We start from the raw sequence: 27,825 nt of genomic DNA, 5'->3' as shown, positions 1-27,825 counted from the left end.
CCAGATGTAAAAAAAACATGTTTTTTGGATACAGACCCCAACAAAAGTCACATCATCATGGTATTTTTTTTCAGTGAAAACGAAAATTCTGATGCAAGGTTCATATTGCATTTGTAATATTTTTTTCCTAAAATAATGGCACTATGATTTTTTTATCATAGCTTTGCAGCCCTAAATCCTACAGTGAAAAACTGATGATGAGGCTAACAGTAGTCAGTTTTGGACAGTTGTGCGAGAACAAATATTGTATTCAAGTCATTCAAGTAATTTTATTTATGTAGCCCAAAATCACATTGCCTCAGTGGACTGTACAGTCAATGACACCCTCTGTCCTTAGACCCTCTTACTGCACACTGATATGTAATGTGGTTGAATAAGGCTCACTTTCAGCTCCTTCAGAGTAATCAGTTGAAAGTTACAGCATCCATCAAAGCTGGAAATATTTTCCATTTTACTTTGACAGAAAAGAAAGCTGTGACTTAACCATGGTTCATTACCTCCATTTTGCCGAAATAATGTTATGGTGTTTATGCTGGAAAAGCTTAAATGATGGCAGTGCTTAACATCCACATCACTGTGTCAGCTCTCATGTACTGCGGCATTGGAAAGTTGGTTCCAGCAGACAGATTAAATTTAGATCAAACACTGAACACAATGTTTTTTCTCCTACCTTTTCTTTTTGGGCCTCGCATCACTGAACAATCTGCTGTGAGGCTCTTCTGTCTCTTTGGAGTAAATGAGTAGTGTGTAAAACATCTGGAGTGATGTATGGTCAGTAGTGGGGAGTTAACCTGAGGCAGCTGTTTGCTAAATAAACCAACTGTCTGATAGACTGTATGCCCTGGAAATAGCGGTCTAACCCCATATGTTGAGTTAAAATATTTTCGGCCTTTCTGGGCAGAACAATGAACACATGAATGGTGGGACGATGAGAAGTTTGCCTTGTACACACAAAAACACATTCCCGTGTGAACCATTACATTTTACTTAGAGTGAACTTTTGAGCAGCGAGAGGCTAGCTGCTGCCTAAGCTAACAGGATTTGATATATTTATACATTTCTCTGTTCATGTTTGGATGACTCATCTATCAGTGGGTGTCCTGTGCCTTGATCTCCTTCCAGAAATTTTCTTTTATTTTTCGCTCAACCCTTGAGCTGGATTTTGTCCCTCCTCATCTCCAATTCTGTCTCTTCTGCCTTTTTAAATGTATTTGATTTTCATATTTCAAGAATAAGGTTATCTTTTTTTTAAATTCCTGTCTAATTCTTTGTCAGTCCTGTGTGATAATGATTTGGCAAGTTGAAGCTCACTCAGACAGCCAGACAGACAGTAATGAGGGCAGGAATACTGATTAGTTCAATGAGCGGCTTGTTCCAGGTTATTACATTGTATACTCTGGATCGGAAGCCATTTGTCACTTGAGTCTCTGTTAAGGCAGCAAGGTGGACTCACGGTGTGCAAAAAGCCATCGTTAGGTTGGAGGAACTGTGTCGTCATTGTGCCTTTCTAAAGTGTCCTTGAGCAAGTGTTTAAATCATTGGCAAATGCAAGGAGGCTCCCTTCTTTTTTTCTTTACTTTGCTCTTTCCCCCCTCAACAGGGAGCCTGACCTCCTGACGGCAGGGCAAAGAGAAAAGAGGATTCCTCTGCAGGAATTAATAAAGTATCACATTACTGTCAAGGGTTCTCAGTGGACTATTTTTAAAGATCAAATATGACTGCTATTAGAGCCTGACTAACACATAGGTATTGCTAATAAGGTTGGCTTATCCCAAAGATTATCATATATATTTCTGCCATATATGTTGGCCATAAAATAACAACATATACGCCAAATACAAACAACAAAGTGTGGTTAAGAAATGCAAAGATTTGTTTGATGTAAAGCTTAAGGCTTTATAATCTTTATATACAAACTATTCATATGAATGCAGAATCTGTTGGCAAGTGACAAGGTTTTGGTATTGGAAGCCTTCTGGTTTGTGTTTGTAGTCCATTGTATTGCCAGTAGCATTGACCAATCACGTGAGAAGACTTTGGTTGAATGCAGGTAAACAGTTTGTGTGGACTGCAAAAGAGGTGGAACACATTGGTCAAAATGAAATCTATCGGCTATTGTCTGAAAATGAAAGGTGTCCACTTGTGGTGATCAGTTTCCTCCCATATACCAACACTGACTGACTGAATACTGTAAAACCAAGGACATTCCCATCACCCTCAGCTGTACTTCGTGTTGTCTTACTTTACATAAAAATGCTAATTTGTATTTTCTGTGTCTGCAGGACTTTGATGACTTCATCTTTGCATTCTTTGCCATTGAGATGGTGATCAAGATGGTGGCTCTTGGGATTTTTGGCAAGAAGTGTTACCTTGGAGACACGTGGAACCGCTTGGACTTCTTCATAGTAGTGGCTGGGTGAGTTATGCAATTACACGCACAAACGCATGCACACAAACACACAGGTGGCCATGCGGAACCATGCATAAACACTGGATGTTGTACAAGAAGGAGTGTACACACACATGTGCAACAAATTTCAGGAGTAATCTCCTGTTCAGGATCTGGGAGTGCACCGACAGATTCAAGAGCAAGGACAGAATCAGGAGTGTAATAGATGTTTAGAGAATGTAAATGGTATTTGTCACTAGATTTTAACAAGCTGGAGGGTTTTCTTTGCCTGTGGCCACCAGACTAGTAAATTTAGGGATGCAACTATAGATTATTGTCATTGATTATTATTTTCTGGATTCATCAATTAGTCTTTTGGTCTATAGAACGTCAGAGAATGGTGAAAAAAGGTCAATCAGTGTTTTCCAAAGCCAAAGTCGATTTGAAATGTGTTCCTTTTAAAACCAGTCCTTTAAGTCACATCAGTCTATTTCCTGGTGCACTCCAGTAGACTTGTAATCAAATATATTTCCCTAAATGTCCAATAAAAACCTTGTAACTAGAAACTGGTAGCAAGTGCCCCGTTAAATTCCTAAATGCTCAGAATCTGTCAAACAGCTGAACAGATTGAGATCAGGCTTTAAGACAAGTGAGAGCAAAATTAGGTTTCTTTAACTTTTTTTTTTTTTTTTTACCGCATGTACTTTATTAACTTCACTTGCAGATTTACTATGTTTTGTGCCTTACAACTTCCATAACACACATGCACATAGCATTTGTTCTGCATATTGAAATCCAGGCACACAATATTCTTGCAAACAAAGACACGCAATGTTTTATTACCATTAGAAAAAAACTCTGCACACACATACAGTAGATTCATGCAGTATATGAACTCAGTGGGCATACAGCTTCACACCATGCTGCACATACAGTAATGCACACACACTGTAATTTGATTAAACATGTTACTGAACATAGCCTGCTGGTGTCAGTCTGACATTTTCATCACACCACATCCCCTGCTGCTTTTTAATGCCACCCTTCTGTCACAGCTTCTGTTGTCCATCAGTGGGAACAGGGCACATTTCCTCCTGAGCGCCTGTGTCTGATTATGTGTGTGTGTGTGTGTGTATGTATGTCCTTCAGCAGCAGAGATGAGATACATTTCATACATAAGTGCAGTAACACACCTGTAAAGCGTAGTAGGACCTGTTTTGTACAGTGGATGGTCACTGTCTTCTTTCTTAGCCCTCATTCGTTTAATTCCCCTCCTCTCGTTATACCTGCATCATTTTTCTGAGTGGAAGTCGTTTAAGATCAGAGATAGTAAAAGCTGCCTCCCCAGAGGGCGCCTGATCCAGTGCCAGTGAAGGAGATAGGAAATACCTTAATGTCTGTTATGCAGGCACTAATCCACTAAATGATAAAAAGGCCATAAAAAGATGTTCAAATTTAAACTACAGCAACAGGCGTAATGTTCAGATGTTACAGCTGTGATGAATCAAGCTATTCCTCTTAGATGCATACAGATGAAACTGTAGGGGAAACTGGGTCGTTTCAGCAGTGCAGGATAAGATATCCATAAGAAATTGGCAAGAAATATTACACTGTGGATTTTTTTTTGTAAAACAATATGAATAGACGAATAGGCATCCATTTTATGTATTGCATGTGTTTGCACAGAGGGCTAGAACTCTCATTTCTTTTCATTATCAGTTAATCTGCCAATATTCTTTCAGAATTTTTCCATGTTTTTTCACAACTTCCCAAAGCCAAGAAATCGACATATTTAAATAACTTGTTTTGACCAATCAACACTCCTAAATTTATTCTGAATAAACTGAATAATAAACATTCAGTTTACCATCACAGAAGTGTAAGAAAATTAATTAAATTCAAATATTTGCCGATAGCTTTTCTGTTCATCGATTATGAGAACAATCAACTCATCATTTCAGCTGTAATCACATAATGAGGCCTGTATGCAAATAAGTATTGGATTGTAACCTGAGTGTATTGTTGACTGTGGTTAGGATCAGCTAATTGTAACTATTGAACATATTGATGTACATGTTGTGGTGGTGTCTGTACAGAAATACTGTATGCAATCTATGTTCAGGCACAGGTTCATGTCTAACATTTACATTTTAACTACATACCTACATCAACGAAAAGTCTGTGTTTGCATTCATCTACACCAGCAACCCTTTCTGTGATGAGTGTCAATTTACAAAAATGAAGACGGGCAGTGTGCCAGTAGCATGTTACCCTGCATGCAATTTATTTTCAATTTATGCTCTGATGATTAGTTACACTATTATTGTCAGTTTGACCTTGTTTATTATAAAAATTGAGTTGTAGTTGTGCAGGATTCTCTCTCTCTTTTACTCATTCACACATGCATGTTGTGATGTAGGCTAGTAAGAACTTAAATGTGAACTGGGACATGTTTGGTTGGATACTTTGAGCTACTCACTGTCCTCTGAATGGTACGTTGTCCTCTGACTGCGAGGATCGAGATTTCATAGATGTCAACACTTCTTCAAGTGATTAATATTTATCAATATCCACCTTGTTGACTAGTATCAGCCAATCAACAAATGAGATGGCATGAACCGATAGAAGTGATGAATGTCTATGTGATGTCTCACATCAATTTCCTGCTGGCACATTCATGAGCTCCTGGCTCATCACTGCCATCAGTTTATGAATACTGAAAAATGATTTTCACTAAGTAGATAGCTGTATAGCAGGCTAAAAAGGCTTTTGAAACTGTTTAAATGTGAGGGAAGGTTATATTAAAAGTTTCATAAATGTGCATGATCCAATTTCTTACTCTTTCAAATATAGTGAAATAAAGGACTGAATGACTTTCAATTATTTTTTTATGATCAAGTCTTTTTGTTTCCCCAGCACAAAAGAAGGAATAAATAACAACAAAAGTTTCAGCATTGCCCATCGGCCAAATTGTTATTTTAAACACTGGTATCGGGCCAGAGTTTCACGGTCAGTGCATGCCCAGTGATTAATTCATCATTCTGGTCTAATCTGTTTTATTACTAACCTAATTTAGCAGCCTGTAATGATGGGACCACACAAATGTAATGCTTAAAGAATGAACGGCATATGTCAATACTGTAGTATAGCGGTTGCATGCCCATACCAGCACACATGTTTAGGTTGCGAACTACACAATTGTGGACTAAAATAATAATATAGTAATATAATAATGTATAAGGAAAGATGTGGTTACTCTTATACGGCAGAAAATAAGTGCAGGGACATGCTCATGTCATGTACATGGACACTATGTGAGGAAATCCTCTTATTAATGTAGACTTTGATCATAGCTCCTGCTCGACTTTCGGAGTATTATATTGACGCTGATTGTTAAGGCCAGCATAGGCTCAGAGCATAGGCTCAGGCTTTACTCTGGTTTAGCAGTCTGAATGTGAAATGCAACTATAATGTCTTGGTTTGAAATGAAACCTGGGAACGTTATTGCATATGATTCTCTTTTCTCTTCCCTTAATGTATTTCCTGCCACTCTTTACTGTGTAATATCTGTTTGAAATGTCAGAAAAAATAATTTATGGACAGTGTTGCCATAGGTTCAGTGTGTGTAAAAGGGCATTAATAATATGGAGCGTGACAGAAACATGGAAAAATACATGAAGTCTATTTCTACTGTATGTTGGTTTCCATCGGTAGTGTAGGTGATCATGTGAGCCTGCACATGTGTGTTTGTATGTGGTAATATGTTTTGGTGTTTTCATTGTTTATAGTTTTTTGCTATTTCTGCAATCAAAAAAAAAAAAAATCTCATCTGTACAGAGAGGCCCCAGCCATACAGAGACAATGGTAACCTAGGAAACGGCTGGTTGTCGAGCATTTGATATATCCTGGCAACAGTTGTTAAATCTGCGGAGGATGGCTCTGATGAACTGTTTGTTTCTTTCCGAGACGATAATTACAGCTAAGCTGCTATTTCAGCAGGTCTGCACTCTCTCCTCCTAATCACCTCACTGTCAGGAGGGAATGATGGAGGAATGGCTATATGAAACAGGTGGAGTGTGGAGATTTTGGCTGGTGAAATGTGGAGAGAGTGCAGGATGGATGCACTGCTGCCTTCACATGATAAAGATAAAATTGGTAGATAGAAAGATTATAACTTGAAAAGAAGTTTTTAGCAGTTTTGAGGAAAGCAGTCATGGACTCATGTGCATCACTCTTCAGCTGCATGTGTGTGAAGTGTGAAAAAGCTGATGACAGCACCCAGTGTGAATTAAAAAAAATCACTCAGGCTGCTTGATGGCTTCAGATGATTTGTGTTAACACTTTCAAAGTTGTTGGTTTTACCTGTTGAGTTGTTGGTGCATGATGTGAGAGGGTAGGATCACAGTGTTTTCAAGATACCAGTTTTTAAGGCGAATCATTTTTATGATATAATGAGTTTGTTTGCAGTTAGCACCTATATTATGTCTGACAAATTGTTACAGACCTGGGATTTGTATTTACGTCAGTGGTGTGGCACTCAGAAACTGTGGGGGGCGCCAAATTGCACAAAATGCCAATTTCTACATAATGTCGCTTTATATTTAGTGCAGATTAATTGTAATAAGGTTGGTGATCCCTAATTACTTTTCATATACCACCATCATCGGGTGAAACAATTTGTTCCATGCTTTGGTTTATGACCAAATACCTGCAAGAATAATCACGTTCCCATTAGCCCCAGCTTTACTTTGGTGCACATTAGCAAATATAATAAGATGTTGAAAATGGTAAATATTATGCCTACTAAACTTCAGCATGTTAACATTGTCATTTTGACCAACCAAACAGAGCAGCTGGCATGGCTATAGTATTAGTCTCGTTGTACTTTGGCCAATATTCCCCTCAGTAGTAATTACATCAACTTACCAGGTTAACTTCTGAGATCAGGTCTGATCTGTTGCCGTGTTCCCACATCTCAGTAATTACTCTGGCACCTACTATGTTATCATAAGAGATAGAAATGATGGACAGAACTGTCCCTTCCTGCAGCAGACAACTCTCCTATCCAACCACATGCAGTCAGCATAATGAATCTGACAATTTGATTAGTCTGTGGCCTAGATTTTTCTCTGTTTTCTCTGCACTGTATCTATGAATGCATGTATGGCCAAATTTAACTTTACTCCCCAGTTGAAGCCACAGACTGAAACACAAAAATATAATGTGACATTACACATCTTATCACAAATTAAAAAGTGAAAAATATTCAGCAACAGATTGAGGGTATACAATCATTTTAATTGTATTTATTCCCAGTGGAGTTCCATTTATCTCAGATTTTTAAATTAAACAAGACAATGATTTGAACTAAGTCTATTTATATTAAGGGGCGGACACACTATGTATAAAATAAGTAAAGTGTACTTTAACTAACTTACATTTTAGAGTCACCTCAAGATTGAATCAGTTGTTAAGAGAGTGTTTTCATTTATATATGCATTTATGTATTGATTGGTGCAGTGGAGCCCTGGTAGATAGACGAGGGAGTCTGAAAGGCAGTGTACCAACACTTACTGTAGCAGACAGGGTATCCTATCCATAGTACATCGATCTGCCTTAACACACTCTCTGTGGCTGAATGCCTCCTGGAGAGAGACAGAAAGGATAACTGAGGAGGAGGAGGAAACAGGAGGAAGGGTGATAGATTGACAGAGAAAGGCAGACAGAGAGAGGAAGAGAAGCTGACGCAGTTGGATAGATAGCTTCAATAGATGTCCTCAATATGTTTCTGGTCTGATTGTTTGATGACAGACACTGTATGAAAATATTCATTTTGGTTGTATTGATCAGTTTGGTTAAATTGTATTTTGATGCTTTATATTTCAAAACATTGTTCAAATAGGTCATTTATAGTAAGGAACCCGTAGTTCTTTACCTATTGAATCTTTTCAGTGCAAAATACATTTTCTCAAGATGACATTTCTCATCTAAGCAATACCTGCAATACATGCAATCATTAACTATATCCAGTGCCAGTGTATATCATGACTCAGTATAAGCAATAGAACAGTGGCTCACAAATATTTGGGGCTTCATTAAAATCAAGCAATGTCTACCTTCGACCCTCATGACAAGATATGTGAGCTGCTCAGATGGTTTAATTTGGAGGATTTTTAGTTGCATAAGTATCATAGTGACATTTCTACAATACATGCAGTATCATGGTCAGATTATATTTGTGTATGAGCTGACTTTTGGGTGTAGAGGAAAAGGCGATGGTGAAGGTGAGTGAGAGACCACTGTTCCAAGTCTGTGTTCCAACATTTATAAGTGCAAAGCCATTGGATATTTCTAACACGAGACCTCTGTTTTGAGACACTTTTCATTGCGTTAACCCACTGGATATTTTTAACAAGGTACCACTGGTTGTTTTTAAAGCTCCAGGAGAAGTAAAAATTATGTGATATAGCATACAGTATACGCTGCAGCCATCATCTTCACCATGATGATCATTGAAGGTATCACTTTAAAATTATCATGATATATTGATATTTAAAATGCAAGCTTAGCACCTTTAACTGTCTTAAAATATTCAACACATCCTCTTGGATTTCAGACCCGTGATTGAGTCTCACTAAAGGAGGCAAGAGAGTAGCTCCGAATCTAATCCTCAGAGTCTTCTCCCTTCTCCTCTTTATTATTTATTGATGACACTTGGATCGGCTCCAGCCCAGTTTAGAGGACTGCAGCAGGAAGAAAGAGTGTGAGGGTGGAGGAGGAATAGTGAGGGTGGTAGAGATGTCCAGAGGAAGAGAGTGCGAAACAAAAGTGGGTGGAAAGGTATACAAAACGAGGGAGAGAAGAATAGACAAGGTGAGACACAGGAAAACAGGGAGGGAGGATACTGATAGAGAGGCAGGTAGGGAGATAAATGAAAGTACATATTTTTAGTAAAAGGTCCAGTGTGTAGGATTTTAGCAGGTTGAGGAGGATCTATTGGCAGAAATGGAATATAATAACCCCTTTTGTTTTGGAAGGGAGAGGGTCCTCTTCCATGGAGTCCGCCATGTTGCAACACCTCCATGTCTGCAGTAGCCCAGAATGGACAAACCAAACACTGGCTCTAGAGAGGGCCTTTCACATTTTTAGTTGCCAGTGAGAGGGTAAAGCATGGGGCATTTTATTGGTTACAATCTGCAACCTCACCACTATATGCAAACAAATCCTACACACTGGATTTTTAAACATTTTGGAGTGAGATCAAAGTGAGATAATTGATATAATTTATTTTTATTTTTAATTCAACTTTCTCCTACTTTCTGTCACTACTTATTAGCAGGTTTCCATCCTGTATTACCTGAAATATGCACATGGTGAAAGAGTTGACTGTGCAATGACATTAGATCCATTTTAAATATGTCTGGAAGTAGTTTTATTCAGTCTGTGGGAGTAATGACCGGGCGGGGTTTTGCGATTTTTACATTTCCTTTCATTTTAATATTTAACCGTTACGTTTTTACACAGCCAGAATACCTGTTTCCCCTGTTTTCTCTGTATACTAATCCAGGTTAAAGACACCAAGATTCCAGCTCGTACCTTATCGCACGGACATATTGATATATAGATATCAATCTTCTTATGTCACTCTGGGACTCAAAGCAAAAAAGTGTATTTGAATGTTGAATTGTTCCTTTAAATTAAAATCAGAGAGAGAGAGAGAGAGAGAGAGAGAGAGAGAGAGAGAGAGTGAGTATATAGGACTGATGTTGCAGTCCAGGGGAGAAAGAAAGAGAGAGGACACAGACAAGGATACAGCATCCATGAACAATGATGGCCATTAACCAACCTGTCCACTGTCAGGAGTCCAGCAGTAGGTCTCTCTGCCTCCCTCCCTCCTTCTTCCCTTTGTCTCTGTAAGCTTGCACTGGACCCTCATGCAGCTGGCTTCTCCTCCATTAGCTAGATTATCTCCCCACTACAAGCGGGTCAGCAGATCGGCCATAGATTATCAGTCACAGGGAGGGAGGGGATCCTGGAGAGAGATAGAGGCAAGAAAGATGAAGATGAGAAAGGTTGAGCGGCAGTGTGAGCAGAATGTTTTAAAGCCTCACAAGGATGCATTTGCATGTAAAACTGCCTGTGTTGTCGACTGAAATTAGAATGTAATAGAGAGGAGCATCCTGCAGCCTCGACGGATACGCCGTGTTCCTAAATGAAATCCTGCTTTCATTAGTCAGTGGTGGGAAACCCTCTCTGTGCACAGAATGTTAATACTCTCAGAAGTTATCATGATATTGCTCATCATGCTTTCCAGAATACTGATGCTAAGTTTCTGTATTATGAACGCACCGACCTGTAAATTACTTTTAGTTTTCTTGATAAAGTCTTGATAATTAATGCTGTTTAGCAAATAATGATAGATTATTTGTTATTATTGAGAGTAACAATGCCACTTTATCTTAGAGTGATGTTCAATTCTAGCATCTTATGATTAGATATGGTAAATACAAAAACATGCAGAAGAATTGGCAGTGCCTTTTGCAGCCAAAAGACAATCAGAGAGACTATGTATCTTAAGTCTCTAGTAAGACCATGTACTGTAACTACTTTGTTTGTCTACTTTGCAAGTCATATATCTTAAGTCCTTTTTTTTTTACTAAACACACGAAAACCCATCTAAAATAGTTAAAAACAGCTGTTGAAGATTTAATAGCTCTGGGTAACTGGATAGCAAAACTCGGGACAGAAAGTTCACAAAAAAGACTACTGCTTGTAAATTTTAACTGCTGTGCCCTGCCCACAGAAGTAATTAAAGATAGGTGTAACGACATCTTCATGCATCCTTTCTCTCAACTGGATTTTGGCAGCTGGTCAGAGATATTGGAGTAAATCAAACTGAGACTGTGTCTCAGTTCCAGTGAAAACAATAAGCTTGCTTGTTACTTTGCCTTTGTCAGCACTGACAGCACTGAAAAACAAAATCTCTGCAAAGTATCATGTTACAGGATCTGTGGGTAATGAAGCTCAGAGTTCAAGCCTGGAAGGATACGCTACAATCATTGGTTTTGTAGGTTCCCTAGAAGGTAATGTAATAACTAAGATTTATCTGATATCGCCGTGTTGGTGTAATGTAATAATAAATGGGCATGAGTAGTATGTGAACTTTTTGTGTTTGACACAGTATTCAACAGTATTTACACCATGTCCATAGAGGCCACTCGATTCTAATTGGCTGGAGGATGTACATTAATTTCAGGTAACATCCTCATGATATGTTATTATGAAGGATGGAAGGATACTTTTAGTAGTTTCAGTTGCTGCTGAAAATAGATTCTTCTTCTTATTGCTGTAGAGAAGTTTCACTAACACAAAGTTGACACAAAGACTGTTTTGCTAAAGTAAAAGTTCTCGTATTTTGACTGATGGCATATGGCCAAGGCATCAGCAGGATAACAAGCTCTGCAGTTATCAAAAAATAGCACGCATATTATGTTGTGATAACAGACAGAAAGTCCCTCAGGCATCAGCGCATTCACAGGAAAATTGGTTTGTTGAGCTTGATTTTGGTTGACCTGGGAACAGTTGGTTTGAAATGGGACTATTTCATATGCAGGGAAGCTTGTCATGGTTTGCAAGCAGTTTTGTAGACATAGTTTGCTTCAATTACAAAATAATGAACTTCCTGGAGGGGTGATAGTAACTTTATTACTGTTATGTTTTATTAAATATGTGCTGCTTGTACTGACGTCTTTTGTTTTTATTCACTCTAAGCAAACGGCACCTCATTGCCATCAGGCTTTTAACTGAAAGTAGAAGAGGGTGCAACTATGGGGTCTAGCAGTTAGATTTCCCATTAGTACAAGCTGACTCGAAGTTCCCATGAGCATCACACTTGTCTTACTCTATGTAGGAGCGGGTTCACTCCAGATAAGACCTCTGACTCCTCCAACGGGGGTATTACTGAGAATTCCCTCACTGTATCTGATTGTTGCAAGAGGAAGAGAGATATTCAGTAATCGACCATGACTGTGAAGTATAAGTTGGTTAACATTTTGGTTAGATAAGCAGCAGAGTGGGTTGATGGCAGAACGTGTTGCTGATGAAAGGCCTTCAATCTGATTCAGCATGAAAACACTCCATCTGTCTGTTCTCTGTGGTTTCTCCTCTCTCTCTAATGATACTACATGCACATACTTTGATATGATCAGACATCATCATCATTAGCTGTTGTCCTGCAGTGTTGTTTAAATGTGTGTTGTCATATAAGCGCTGGTATGAGTTGCTTCCTTGGTGCGCATTAACAATACCCCTGTGTTCATAAAGTCTTCTGAAAACTACCTCCTTAACACACACACATACACTCATAGAGCTATCCATCCCTCATAGTGCTTTTGTTGAAGAACATCTAGCATGACAGCTTGTTTGTCAGGGATGTGGAGGCGAATAAAAACAATATGTGAGTAAGGGAATATCAGAGGAGAGGACAGATGACTGGTTAGTTCATAGGAAGTGATAAATGACATGACAGAATATGATGAAGTAATGTGCAGCTTCAGTGGTAAAGCAGTATAATCTAATAATCTCTTAAAACAGTCATTATACACTGTATTAACAACAGTAAAACATGTGAAGCAGCCCTTTGATTGTGGATCAGTCACCTGGTATGACGACCGAAGCTAAAGATTAACTCAGCTCTAAAACAACAGTTTGATTCCCCAAAACAACAAATAACCGATAACTTAATACATTACTTATGTTATTTATGACTATGACTTGATATTTCAGGTCTGAATGGTTTCACTCTCACTATGCAAATGTTTAATACGATCAAAGAGTCTCAAAAACATTTCAAAGTGAGATCTATTTCTGCATGGAACTAATTAAAAACAACAAATATAATGATCTCACATATGGTTGACCCATTTTGGAATGAAATGGAGGACAATAAGACAGCACAGATGGCATGAATTCCAAGATGAGGTTACCAGAAACTGTGAATAAATTGGTTATTAAGGTTAATGTAAGGTGTAAGACTTTCGGTTTAAAAAATGTCTTCAACGCACTTGGCTGAAGCAAATAGATAGCTTGCTGTATATGTTCATGATTAAATTGGGTTTTGGGGGGCTAAGTAAAGTCCAGTTTATTTGTTTATCTATGTATTTATTTATGAGCCCTTTCAGGGTAACAAGCTGACAACCACACACATTTTACATATTAGGGCCTTGTAAAGGTTATATGTTTAACAAACTATTGCCTATTCACACATTCAAGTAATGGAGATCAACACGGAGAAACATTAGCATTCATCTGAAGTCCAATTCCATTACATAAAATTACATTTTTCACATGTAACCTCAATATTCACACTCATTTGCGCTCTGTTTTGTTCTTTTTGGGCAATTAAATTTAGGGAAATATGTGGCTTTTTAAGTGCTAATTGCTCAACTATGTTTATCATCTAGTTGCTAACTTTGTCAGTCTGTTGTTAAATGCCGTACAGGTAGTGTAAAGACGCTTTTTTATATATTTTTAACTGAAAGAAAACAACCTAATGTGGCCTGAAACTAAATTGGGAGCCCCAACTTCAGATTAACATGAATCCTGTTACTCTGAGCTACAAGACAAACAATATAAACAGCCATAATTGTCAGCCCTCTATGACCAATGGCTATAGCAGTGGCTGTGCATTGAGTCTGTTTTACACATACTTTGCCGCCATGACACTGAAAACATTGCAGAATACCCAAAGCCATTTGTCAACTGACTGTGGGGTAAGAATGCTTCAGCTCACCTCATCAGTTACTCAGCAAATATATTTCCAGCATTATTTATCACATAATTTCTCCACAGTTTTAAGGCAACTCCTCAGCCTCAAATCGAGCATGAAAACCGAGGCGGCTCCATCAAAATTTGTCAATTACATTTGTCTTTTCATCAGTCTATCCATCATGATTTGAATAAAAAAAACAGAAATGGATACCGGACCTGGTGAATGATGAAATATTATACTCAGAGACGTCCTTCTATGTCTGTCTCATCATTGATTTAGCTGTATCAGTGAGCCATTCCTTTTTATTTATCCATCAGATATAAGACTACTTAACATTGTTACAATGTAGTAGCTGCAGGAAGACTGATGTGAGGACTGACATAGATAGACAGAAGATGGACAGACGGATAGATAGAGACAGAAAGGCAGACAGATAAAGGTTAGGTGAGGACAGGGTGGGTTAAACATTGGACACTGTCCTACATTCCTGAGCTGCCTAGCGTACTTTTCCTATTATAGGTCCTTCTGGGTGGCATTATGTCCACTGTGTGTGTGTGTGTGTGTGTGTGAGTGTGCGTGTGTGCGTGCGTGCGTGCAACCTGTTCCTAGCTACCTTTGTTTTGGAGGAGATGTAGCTGGAAAGCTGTATGTATACCATCCTTCATGTGCTTGGCTGCTTTGGCACAAATACACACACTTTCAGCTTCTCTGATAAGAAGGTAAGAAGCGAGCTGTCTACAACCCCAGAGGAGTGTGTGTGCGTTTGTGTGTGTGATTTTGTGCACTCCGTCTTTGTCTTTGGGTGCTTTTTATTGCATGACTTATATGAATTTCATTACATTCTTCTGCGAGTTTGTCCTTGTAGGGACCTCTCCATATCAAGATGTGCACAAGTATCAAATCATGTGTTTATGACAAGATGTTAAAGTGTTTTTCGTCCTCTGCTCCATCCCCGTGCGTACAACTGCTTCGTGTGCTTTAGTTTGGGAATTCTCCTCACGCAAGCTCCCTCCAAGGTTGGGCCTCCCCCGTCCTCTCCTGCTTCTCATTTCTTAGTCCGCCTCCCACCGTTCTTCCCTGTATCAGCATCATCAACACTGGCACGGACTCTGACGAAAGCAGCGCACGACTTCCTGCCGTTTCCATCGTTTGTTTGATACACTCCATTTCTCCTCGGCTGTTTCTCTGTTCCAGATGAGGAGAGATGGGTCAGTTTTCACTGAGCGCACCAAACCTCATCTGGCTCTCATCAGGGGCAGCAAGTGTTTTTGCATGGATTTTTTATTTTTCAACAGACATCATTCATCATCTGCTTTTAAATTTATTTATGTAACCCGGTCTGACGAAAAATTACCCTAATATTTGTATTGTATTGCTCTGGGGATTTTTATCAGGTCTTTGTCACTGAAACATGAGTTTTCCCATTGGCATTATTGTTACCATAAACCCGTCACTATAGGGACTATGCTACTCAACACTGGACTCATGTTGACTGTAAATCTCCTTTAGCCCGATAATCAGACTGAAATGCCATCTTAATTTTAACTTTTTAACTTTTTAGATTCATTATTCAGCCTGACACCGTGTTCATATTTGCTGTTTTCTGTTTGGAAGGGTTTGTTATTTTGACCTAACTAATCAGTAGTGAGTCATGTATTTTTCCTGTCAACATCATTGAGTTGAGCAGCAGTGGTTGCTAGGAGCAGTTAACTCAATAGTTCAACATTTTAGGAAACAAGGTTTCTTGCTTAAGGACAACTCATATTTATATGGTAAATATTAGGCTATGGCGACAGTTAGCTTAGCATGAAGACTGGAAACACAGGAAAACAGCTAACCAGGATCTATATGAATTTAACAAAATCTGCCAACCAGCACCTCTAAAGCTCACCAATTAGAATATTTAATCTTGAATTTTGAATTTGGCACTCATACATCTGATTGGTTTGGTTGTTTTGACAACAACTGAAACAGTTGCAGTGAATCCCAAAGCATTATAGCATTCAACCAAGCCTAATCCAATATCATATAAAACATATTTAAATCCACTTTCATTTTGATCTGCATCAAATATATATGCATACCTATATATGCCAGATGGAAATGGAAATCCGTTCAGTAGTTTTTGTGTAATCCTGCTGACAAACCATCCAACCAACCAACCAACCAACCAAATAATCATCCATCCAAACAACCATCCAAGCAACGGAGCAACCAGCCAATCACCCAACCAATTGACCAACTAACCAACAAACACAGGTGAAAACATAACCTCCTTGGCAGAGTTAATGACACTTTGTCTTGCTGATTGCTACATTATCTCCACAACCAACCAACCAACCAACCAATTTCTACGAAGTAGCAGAACCAGAAAGGAATGATTGATTTGTTTAGAAGAAGAAGAATAAGCAAAAGAAGAAGAAAACAAATCGATAATTACTATAACTACAATAATACTGAGTACAACATAGTGACTTTTGATCCTACACTACCCATAATGCAAGTCAATAGTATCTTTTCCGTAGACCCCTCTTGTCCCCAAGCAATTACTTGGATTAAATGGTCTTTTACATGTAACCATTTGGTGGAGTGCTCCATTAATTTTTCATTTCCTGTGGTATATGATATTAACTTTAATATCCCTGTTGGGACAGGGTTAGGGGTTAGTTTTTAATGAGCCATTTATGTGTCAGTTCTCTTCATATTGTGCTCCCAAAGTCGCTTTTTCTTTCTTTCTTTTTTTTTTTTAAAGCTACTCTGTCATAAATGTGCCAGTGGGTTCCTTTTGACCCGAGTGTCCATGGTGGCCATGACAGAACATTCCACAGCAGCTGATTTAATTAGCCTGTTCTCAGGGACTACCAGAAAGCGGTAGATCCGCACCTCTCTGCTGGTGATGGGAGGGCATCTCTGTGCTGTTGGGTTAACTATTTACCTTCTCTCTGTATACATGCCATCTGTCAGCTCTAGGTATGTGTGTGTATATACAGTACAAATATGTGTGAGTGTGTGTGTGTATTCTTGTTTTAGTGCTGCTTTGGTGTAAAAAAACAGAAAAGGTTCCTACTGGGACACCTCAAAGTGCTAAAAGAGAACACACACATTCGTGGATTCATTAAGGGAGTTTCTTGCTCTTAAGGTAAGGCTTATGCCTGAACGCACACACTCACACTCACACACACAAATACACTGTCCAACATGTGTTGCAAATTTGTCAGACAGACAGACTTGGACTTGGTGCGAGGAGGGAATTCCTTCATCTGCACGCCCCTTCAAGCTGCACATGTGCTCAGCATCTGCTCCACACACACTCACACGCATACACACTCACACACTAGGAGAGAGTGAGAAAAGATGCCGATAAACACTGATCAAGAAACAAGAAAAACGTTTTTGCAAGCATTCCACAGTCGCTCTCTCCTCTAAGCGCTGTCCTTCTAACCTCCCATCACAGCCTGAGAGAGCCTCTAAAGAGCTGCTGGAAAGGCTGTTAAGTGTGTGTGCGCGCGTCGTCTGAAGGTTACGAGGCAGAGCAATCTGATGCTGCTCTTTTATGTACTGTGGATGCCACAACCTACTCTCAATGACGAGTGATTCACCCGCTCTTGACATCTCTCAAAGGGGATGCACATATGCCGCCTGCTCCTTTGAAGGTTGATCGTGCGAGGCTGCATGTGAATATATGCATGTGTTTGTTGGGCACACAAACATTGCGTGTATGACGCGCTCCATATGCAAGCACAAATACAAGCACTGTGTGTGTGTGTGTGTGTGTGTGTTTCTAACTTTCTGGTCTGTTAGTTGCAATCCAATGAGCGTTGGAATGAAAGCATATTGTGTGCCAGAACACATGTACTGCAGTTCTCTACAAAGCGAAGAATGTAAATGTGATTCAGGACATTAGAGGATTAATTACCACTCACCCAGTGAGAGTAGGGAGAGCATGTAATACATGCCATATATAATTGGCTACATAATATTGCCCTTGCATTTTCTGTGTGTTTATTCCCAGATGATCGAGCAGGTTCTGCAGTTGGAGCAATTAAAGTATTTGGTTTGTTGCTGCTGTATCTACACAAATTTTCTTTCTCTCTCTCCATATGTTGCAGGATGTTGGAGTACTCCCTCAACCTGCAGAGTGTCAGTTTTTCAGCAGTGAGGACGGTTCGTGTCCTGAGACCTCTGAGAGCCATCAACCGAGTGCCAAGTGAGTTCAGACAAACTGACCTCTCACACTTGACAAAGATATGGACACTATGTACAAGTTTAGTTTGACTATTGCTTCAGTGTCAATGTTTTTTAAATGTCCCGTATTATTCCTGTTTTGCAGGTCCATACTTTTATTTTGGGTGTGTACTATAAAATATATACATGCTTTAACGTTTAAAAACACATTTTTCTCTTTCTGTCCATTGCTGCAGCACCTCTATTCACCCTCTGTCTGAACACTGTTTTAGTCCCTGTCTTTTTCAGGGCTTGCCTCCCAAAAAGCCCAGTCAGCTCTGATTTGTCAGCACTCCAAGCCTGAGCAGGCACCACCCACTGTGTTTCCACATTATCTTTGCTGTGTTTTTGAAGGCATGACCATGCTGGGGGCGTGGCCAATCTCAAAGTATGCAATAAAAGAAAAATGACACAGAATATACATTAATCCTCTCACAGTCCAACAGCAAACACACAGCCTTGCCTGCACTACAGTCACAAAACTTCACAATCCCAGAGTTAATCAATCACCTAAAACTTTAAGACCGCCTCAAGAGTGTGAACCTTTATGATACAGCATGAAAAACAAATCTTGTTGTCAAATGCTGTGTATGTTCTTACCCTTTATTCACGGATTAAGGAGGTACTTGCCTTGGTTGCTAAGCCAAACAGATCTTGTGCTGCTGGCAAACCAACACAATGACAGGTGGCAGTAAAAAGTGACGTGTCTCCTTTCTTTCATGTGCACTTCGGTCAGAGACATCAAACTGCCTTCTGCTATAGCTTAAACTCAAATTCAGAGATGGTGCTTCATAACTTGGCCTGAAAGAGCTCATTGTATCCTTACACAGTAATTCAGTTTCAAAAATCAAACAGAAGGCACAGTTTTTAGATCACAAAGACTAAGATCTGTAAAGAGACAGTGAATAACTTATCTCAGGGACCAACAACTAGTGTCTTGATGATTCATGATTAATCAGGCTCAGCACAAGAAAATATTATACCTTATCTTAATACATTGGCTATAATTGGTGATCATGCAGGTGGCTTGAAGTCCTACAGAGCAGTGGAATGTAGGTCATGGACAAGCCGATCCACACTTAGTACGCTGCCTCGACTGTGTCTCCGTGTATTTCCCAAGCCAGCAGTGTCGGACTCAGACAGATTTATATGCAATTTTCCAACTCACCGCCTCTTATTAAAGCAGTGTAGACACACAGACTATCACACTTGTTCATTGCGACGCAAACACACAAATCCCTGAGTCGCTTTCTCCATCTGTCACCCCCCCTCCCCCTTCTCTTACACACACATCCCTGCAATGAAAGTTCTGTATCCCCCGCCCCTTATCTTCCATTAGTCTCGATTAGAGTTTAATCAGCATAGATTGAATTTGCAGTGCACACATTAATGTTTAAATAAATCATAAGCATTTTTAGACCCACCCAGCGGTCCACTCTGTGCGTTCATTCTTACCGTGATTCCACCCCTTGTAATGCTTTCATTTAAATACAGACCCTAATTATGTCATTAGCTTCTCAACTGCTCAGAAGAGATTACATTCAAACTGAGCAATGATCCTCAGGATGCATTGATCTCTGTGTCAGAGTGTGTACAAGCAGGTGTTTACCCCGTTTAGATGTATAAATGGCACATCAAACCCCCTCCCACCTCTCCCATCCTTCTACCGATGACACTCCCTTAAACTCCTTTAATTTCATCCTCTTGTCATTCAAAGCCTTTGTAGGGGTCCACTGCTGCTCATTAGGACACACGCACCCAGAGAGCACACAGACATGCACACAGACTCACTCATTAAGCATCCAACCATTCCTCATCCTAATCACAAGACTAATAGCAACAGTAATGTGTGGGTGATTTGGCTGGTTCTGGCCCTGCGGGGAAAATGTCATTGGCTAGAACGGTGGTGGTGGTGGAGAGGGGCGGTACCCAAGCGTTTGGTGTCGCTGATATCTGTCTTCTGACCCCCCCTCCATCCCGTCACCAGCCTAATGAAGTCCTGCAGAGAAGCTTGCAGCATTCATCGTGACTCTGGCTGGGGATGTTTATTGTGGAGGCTTTTTTGAGGTGCACTTAACTAAATGTGAATACTTGGGTGCTTACTTCTTGGATGCTGCAAATTTATTTACTCAATGTTAGACTGGATTTATGGCCGGGTCTAAGGTGTTTTTTGCCCTTCCATTATTAATAGTATTCTTTGGTTGGTAAGCAACAAGGCAGAAAAAAGAGCAAAAGGAGAGTACAATTCGCCTTTTTAAAGTTCAACATGTACTCTACATAGAATTTGATCTGCAGAATTGGTACAGTGACATTACAAAAGAGGAATAAAATAGGGATGACACAGATGGTACAAGTGTGACAAGATTCACAGTTGTAGCAGCAGCATTGAATCAATTTAAAGTTACAGTATGCAGGTTGGTGGCACTAAATGCTCTAGTTCAGATCCAAAATAACCCTTTAAAACACAGAGGTATTACAGTAACAAAAAACTAACCAATTGAGGCAGTGATAGACCACAAACTCCCAAGTTTTGAGAGGTAAAATTGTTTTTGTCGATGGAGTCTGTTGTCTTTGAAGAGAGTGAGAGTAAGAGTTTCTGGTGGAAAAAAGATCTTATTCTTTAACAACAAGGTTTCTCTGCAGGGATCCTTTCTATAATGATTTCAGATACTTGTACTGACACTATCAGTGGCAAAAACAAGAAGCTACTGGCTTCAGTATGTCTACTGAACCAATTCTAAAACTTTTTGTACCTGTAACACATTTAGATACCAACATATTCAAAAATAGGGCCCAGGTTTAAAAATATTGTAAATACCCAATGCCATCCCTATAACTGCTAGCATGACTAAAAATTAAATAAATGATTCAACAAAAAGATTGGCTTTTCTACTACTTTTCTTCATCGTTTGAGTTGAGAACTGTAGAAGCTTCAGTGGCAGCTATTAAAGACTTGGACAGGATTTTGGTGCTAATTCAAGCAGGTTAGGTAACTATTCAGCATAGAGAGCTATTGTGCTTTAATCATATCTGGACCATTGACTAGATAAAACTTGGGCAAACCTTCCCTTTTCTGAAAGGTGAAGTTAATGCAGAAGTGACTCCACTGGTTTAAAATGAAATGAAAATCTGATTGTAGTTTCAAGTCTTCTTCAATTTAGCTTGATGATCATATTGTAAATGATGGTCCTATTAAGAGTTAAACAGACACTTGGGAGAGTGACTACTTAATGATTGACAAGTTGCCACAACAGCAAGTCCACCCTCGTGTCCAAATATAGTCATTTCTGGCTCCAAAACAACAAAATGGTGACAGCCATTATGGCAGACCCGAAGCATCAGAACCGATGTCATGGTGGGTTTACACTTAATCTGGACACAGTCTTTGGGATTTCTTTAGTAACTTTGATTACCTTGTGTAAATGTGGTTGAAAGAGAGCCACTTGGTACATTACCAACCATTACTGTATTTTAATGAGCATTTAATCTATGAAATAAAGCTGCTGTGCGAATTAAAAAATATTTTATAGCACATGGCCATTAGACAGCACATACATAAAACATGCTGTGATCAGTATGGTTAGATAAAGTGTCCGGGTTGTGTCCTCAGGTGAATAAGGTGCTATCAATTTAAACATCATAAATCCTATTAGAGGAAATGATGTGTGTAATAATCACTGTTTTGGTAAGGACACAAAAAATGTATTGTTATAGTGTAGCTATATTTCTATATTCAGTGTCAGTGTAGTCCAGTAAATCATGAATTGACGCAATCCATATATGAGATGCATATTAATGCCAGGTGCACACGGAGCCAAGGCTGATATATAGCTGCAGATGCATACCAGACAGTGCTGCACACCTCAGCTGATTCACACTGTAGATTAAATAGCTTGTTTCAGTGGGCTTTTACAGGTCAGCAGGCTCACTCAATGTCAGACTTCCCATCTTCAGCTTCTTAGTTGACCTCCATGTTGCTGTTTTATTTTATTTGTATCTGAACCTGGATCAACAGATGTATAAACAGTCCTCTGCCTTGCTTTCTACAGCCCCACACTGTTCTCTCTGTCTGTTACCTCTTACATTAATTCTGTATTGGAACAGAAGGCTGGAGCTCATCTTAAAACACACACACACACCCCCTCAGCCTTGTATTAATGAACACTGGGCTGGTGTCCACGTCCTGGGCTCTGGCATTGATTGATGTGCTAACATGGCAGTCCTGCCAGTGAAAGTGACAGATACATTTTGCAGGCTTCATCCACCGGCTGCCGACAAAAAACAAAAATTCCATGCTGTGTCACCATCACGTCACCACCCACCGTCTGCCACCTGATTGGCTATTAGCGTCACGTCCAGAACCAGCCCGCAGGGACCTTGTACCAGGCCTGCCATTGGCTACACCAAGGCAGACATGACAACCTGTGACATACCTCTGTGTGGGTCATAGTATTCAAAGGGAGCTGCTGGCCACTTGTGTGTCCAGAATACAGTATGCTTCTCTGAGTGACAGAAGAGGATCTCCCTCTCTGGAAGGAAAGAATTGTCTATTGGACACACTGCTCGTGGCATGGATACAGATATGGTGCCATGATAGAGGTTGTACTATGAGTTTGCATTGGTATGAGTATGAGTAGTGCATGGAAAGAGCAAAGACGGAAGAAAAAAATCTAAATCTAGATTGGTTTCATAACCCAAACCTTTTTGGTTTGGCTTTTTTGCTCTCTTCAAAGCACAGGGTGCTTCTATTAAGTATTAAATAACTGCATACTGTAACATTTAGAATAAATTGTCAGCAAATGCTACTTTTGTGACCTTGATTCAGCTGCAACTAGAAGTGAAGAGCTGTTTAAATGGGTTTTAGCAGGCCTCAGGGCACGAAAAACACTAGAATACTGACTTTGAAATGCTGAGATATAACTTTCCAGCTTCTGTTTGTAGGAGTAAAGGTGCCATTGTTATACACAGGATGATAATAAGGTTTTTTTTTATCCTCAGGCTAAAGTGCCACAATCATTTAATATCCAGCAAACACTACTGTATTTTTTCAGACATATTTTTTGAATAGAAATGGATAATAATTGCTCTCCTGCCAAAGTGCCTGGTTTAGGGATCATGCCAACCAACCGCAGTTTTAATTTGTAATTCATTATTTGTCTGCTGGCGGGGGTTACTCTATATTCCCAATCTGGTTATCACAGTTCCTTCATGCCAAGAACAGTTTAAGTTAAAGAGGAACTTCACCAATTATAGCCATTAAGGCCAGTTTAGTACACATAGGGAGTACTACTCAGCTCGTGAATACAATTGTATAATGTATTTTAGGCACTAGAGAAGTTTTGTCCGATGGGGTCTGAGAAAAGAACCCATGATGATGCCATCAGGGTTATCTTAGCTCGGGCTTGGAGACCCTCAAGTTGTAACAAAATGACAGTACTTACAAAAATATAGAAGTGCAGAGTGGATGGAGTCTGGAACACACAAGATTTCACAGGCAGGAGGGTCAATCATCAACTCCGGAATCGACAATGTGTTTAATTCTTTCTTACCACTTGCCTGATTGGGCAAGTGAATTTGATTTTCTAGCTCAATGAGTAATTTTATTTGACCCAGGCAATGGGGCAATCTCTATTGTTGAGCCCTACCTTGCCTGCACTACAGTCACAAAGCTACACAATCCCTACTATGCCCAACGTTGCAAATTTACAACATTTCCCTAAAAACTTACTAAAACGTAAAACATTTGAAAACTCTTCAATTTCTACATCAGAGGCCTCCTAAAACAATATCTGAGAGGTCAAAAAATGTTTTGCTAATTTTTTTCTATATTTGGGTCTTACAGGGTTAAGACCGCCTCAAGAGTGTGAACCTTGATGTTACGGCATGAAAAACAAATCTTGTTGTCAAACACTGTGTGTGTTCTTGCCCTTTGTTCACAGATTAAGGAGGTACTTGCCTTGGTTGCTAAGCCAAACAGATCTGGCAAACCAACACAATGACAGGTGGCAGTAAAAAGTGACGTGTCTCCTTTCTTTCATGTGCACTCCTTAAAAAACATAATGAGAAATGTGAGTAACTCTGAGACCTGAACCCAACCATACTCACATCTTTAGGACCCAACCCGACGGAACCCATCTGCCAAATTTGAGATCCAAACCTGACCTAAGATATTTTTCCAAATGCTGACGGTTATCTACACAGGATAATGCAACACATTTCTCTAATTGTCTTTGCCTTTTCCTCTTTCCACATGGCATTGAGAAATGTCTTAGTAAATTTCTTTGAAAAACAAAACATAGCTGAACTTAAACTTACAACAAAGACCAAGACTTAGCCCGAGCCTAAACACGATACTGCAGATATGTCCAGTTTGGGACAGCTGAGAGTGCTCTATTTGTATATACTTTAATCGTCAAATTAGCCCTTTGAAGCATGAAATTATTTACGTGTAACTGATACCATTAAGGGGAGGTAAATCCTCTAAAATAGGTGAAGCTAAAGGAATAAAAAACAGATTAGGTCAGAAAGAGTTCAGGGAAGGAAGAAGCAAAGAATGTCAAAGAGTAAACCTTGCTCATTGCTATCAATCTATTTCCTGCTAAAACAAAAGATTTTGTCAGTCGAACCTCAGGCTGACACCCCCAGCAGCCCTTGACAAGATAACGATATATTCTTGCTTCGAAAGAGATTTTGTTTTACCTGTATTTTCAGTCCAAGTTCACTTATAGATCAAGGTTTTAACTTTGAATTACCCCCTATAAAGCAGGACATTATCATGTGTAGCTGATATGGTATCAGTTATACAAAAATATTTGAAGGCCTTTTAAGGTCTGTTAAACCCTCTAGAAATTTGTGATTGACTACCATTGCCATGTTTTTTTTTCTTTTTTAACGTCACATTCAACGTCAAAAACAGGTAACAGTAGAAAACAGCATGGAGGCCAGTGACAATGTTACAACAGTAGTTTTTTATACCACTTAATTCTGTCTCTCCTCCAAAGTCAGTGCTGATGTTTGAGCGCTGCTTGAACAGAGACAGCATCGTGCCGGAAAAGGGATGAAAATTAGCGTGTCCAGCCGGGTGTTGTGTTTCCATGACTGTGGTTTGGAGCTGGAGCTGATAGACCTACTACTACTGCATAGTCATTTGACTTGTGAATGAATGCAGATTGTACCCATTCCAACTGAAGACAAAAGCCAGATGGGTGTTTTTGCCCAGTGTGAAAGCGGTATTATTGAAGAAGGAGAATACTTTGCATCAGGGTTGAGGGCTGTTCTGGCATGGTGCCCCAGGCCTGCAAACAAACATGCTTCTTTTCTCAGAGTTGGTTAATGATGATGAAGCTTTCAATAATGAGAATAAGCCATGTTTGAGTGAGGCAGTGTTGATTGATAAGCCACAGGTAGCGGTCAATAGGTGAATATCACAGGACACAAACCCTTACTCGCACTCACATAAACACACTCAGACACATCTCCGTCTTAACAAGAGCGATCCCAGAATGGCCTTCACATGCCTCTTTATTGTTTAGCCACAGTGTGTGCCCTTTCCCCCAAGCCTTGTCCAACTGGCGTACACACAAGCTGCGCTCACAAACACATTTTCCTCACACTCTTACATGCAAACAGACCTGCAATGCATGCACGGGTGCGTTGTTATTTCCACCCATGCATCAGTTACACGGAGCGTTTCATCCTGTTCTCCACGCTTTGTTGGACCCCATGTTCGAGCAGTGCCTGGTTCACACACACTGTCTTGTACTTCCGCCCAGATAAGCTTTAAAGGCAACAACAACACAGCAACATCATCGACCTCCCAGCTACTTGTCTGCTCATGCCCTCCTCCTCCTCCTCCTATAGCACATTGTTTGCAGAGCCTCATTACTGTAATTAAAGAGCCAGCAAGAACGTCCTAGCTTCTATTCTTCACAAGGCCTATAAGTCACCCCGTGACTTCTGCTGTTGTATTGTAATGTGAGGACAAGAGGGAGAGCCTGGAGGAGTCAGGGGACGGGTTTGATCCGTAGGGCTTGTTCTTGTTTGTGACTGGAGCTGAAGGAATAAAAGACTGATAAGGTTAGAAAGAGTTCAGGGGAGGAAGTTGTTTGCCAGAAGCAAAGAATGTCAAAGAGTAATCCTTGGTCTTCGCTGTCAATCCGTTGCCTGCTAAAAACAAAAGATCTTGTTAGTCGAAAATCAAGTTGACACCCCCAGCAGCTCTCGACATGCTTGTGATATATTGTTGCTTAAAAGAGATTTTTGTTTTACCTGTATTTTCAGTCCAAAATAATTTATAGTTCAAGGTTTTAAGCTGCTGCAGTTTCTTAAAGCTTGAAATTCAGTTCTTTGATCACTTGGAGTCGTGCTGCGGTAAAGTATTCCCAGATAGCCTGAAGACAGGTAGGCAACCATCTCCCCAACACAGCTACGATTTGTCAAAGAGATTTGAGTTTAAGCTGTGGTAAGTGCTGCTTTTTCGGCGTCTAGTTGTATAAAGGTGGGAAAATTGATTCTTTTGAAATCATACTGTAGACAGAATGAATTGGATCAAGTGGGATGTTGCGGAAACAGAAATCAGTGATCCCTTCAGAGAAGCTTAAAGTTCTTCTCTTTTTTGCAGTCTTGGGGCCTCATTTATCAGAACATGAATGGAACAAGTTCTAAATATGTCTGTATAAACAAGAAAATTGTGTCACACACAACTACACAAATCTGTACACAACAATGATGGATCGTAAGGCTTCTATCCCCATCTGCTCCTGCATGAACAAGCTGATTTACATAGGCTACAGAAGAAGAAGAAGAATAACGCCTTGTATGGTCAATGACATCCCTTTTAAAGTCCTATTAACCTTAATGTAGAAGCTATATTAAGCCGAATAGAACTTGAGTTGTGGAGATACTGCAGCAATCAGCATGTTTGCATGTCCTTATCTATGCCTAGGAGGTTATGGTTTCATCTGTGCCTGTTTGTTGGTTGGTTGGTTGGTTGGTTTGTCAGCAGGAATACCCACAAACTACTAAGGAGGATGGGTCTCGGCTCAGAATAGACTTTTGGCGCAGATCCGGAAAAAGGGACAAATCCAGAAATTGTCGATATAGGGCACTTAATGTGAGTTCCATTCTAGTTTAATGTTTTTGAGTATTGGTACATTGAATATTGTATTATTGTATTATTAAGATAAGGTTCTCCAATGTGTCCACGCTTAATTTGTTGTCATTCAGTTATTAATTACGCACAATTGGTCAAGGTTGAAATGATGCTACTCCTGTTGCACCCTTTTATAGCTGTGAGAGAACACAGAGATGAGAAAAGAAAGAAGGCATTACTTGTATCATTTTATTTTGGAAGACATCTTATACATCCTCAGGAACTGATAATCTCTGGTTGGAAGTACAATTGGGGATTGTGTGTCTGTTTCTTAGGAATCGGGTTCCCGTC

General features: G+C 39.7%; 1 protein-coding gene across 1 annotated transcript in view; it reads left to right on the top strand.

Annotated features, from left to right (window-relative positions):
* cacna1g (calcium channel, voltage-dependent, T type, alpha 1G subunit) overlaps window positions 1-27,825 on the top strand; it is a 268,885-nt gene that overhangs the window by 111,294 nt on the left and 129,766 nt on the right. Inside the window, exons 3-4 of the mRNA XM_073490161.1 lie at window positions 2,283-2,416; window positions 18,269-18,366. Of these exons, the coding sequence (XP_073346262.1) occupies window positions 2,283-2,416; window positions 18,269-18,366 (232 nt within the window). The remainder of the gene's footprint in view (window positions 1-2,282; window positions 2,417-18,268; window positions 18,367-27,825) is intronic.

The sequence above is a fragment of the Pagrus major genome, chromosome 20, assembly GCF_040436345.1.
Source record: "Pagrus major chromosome 20, Pma_NU_1.0".
Lineage (NCBI taxonomy): Eukaryota > Metazoa > Chordata > Actinopteri > Spariformes > Sparidae > Pagrus > Pagrus major.
This window is presented reverse-complemented; position numbering and strand designations above follow the sequence as displayed.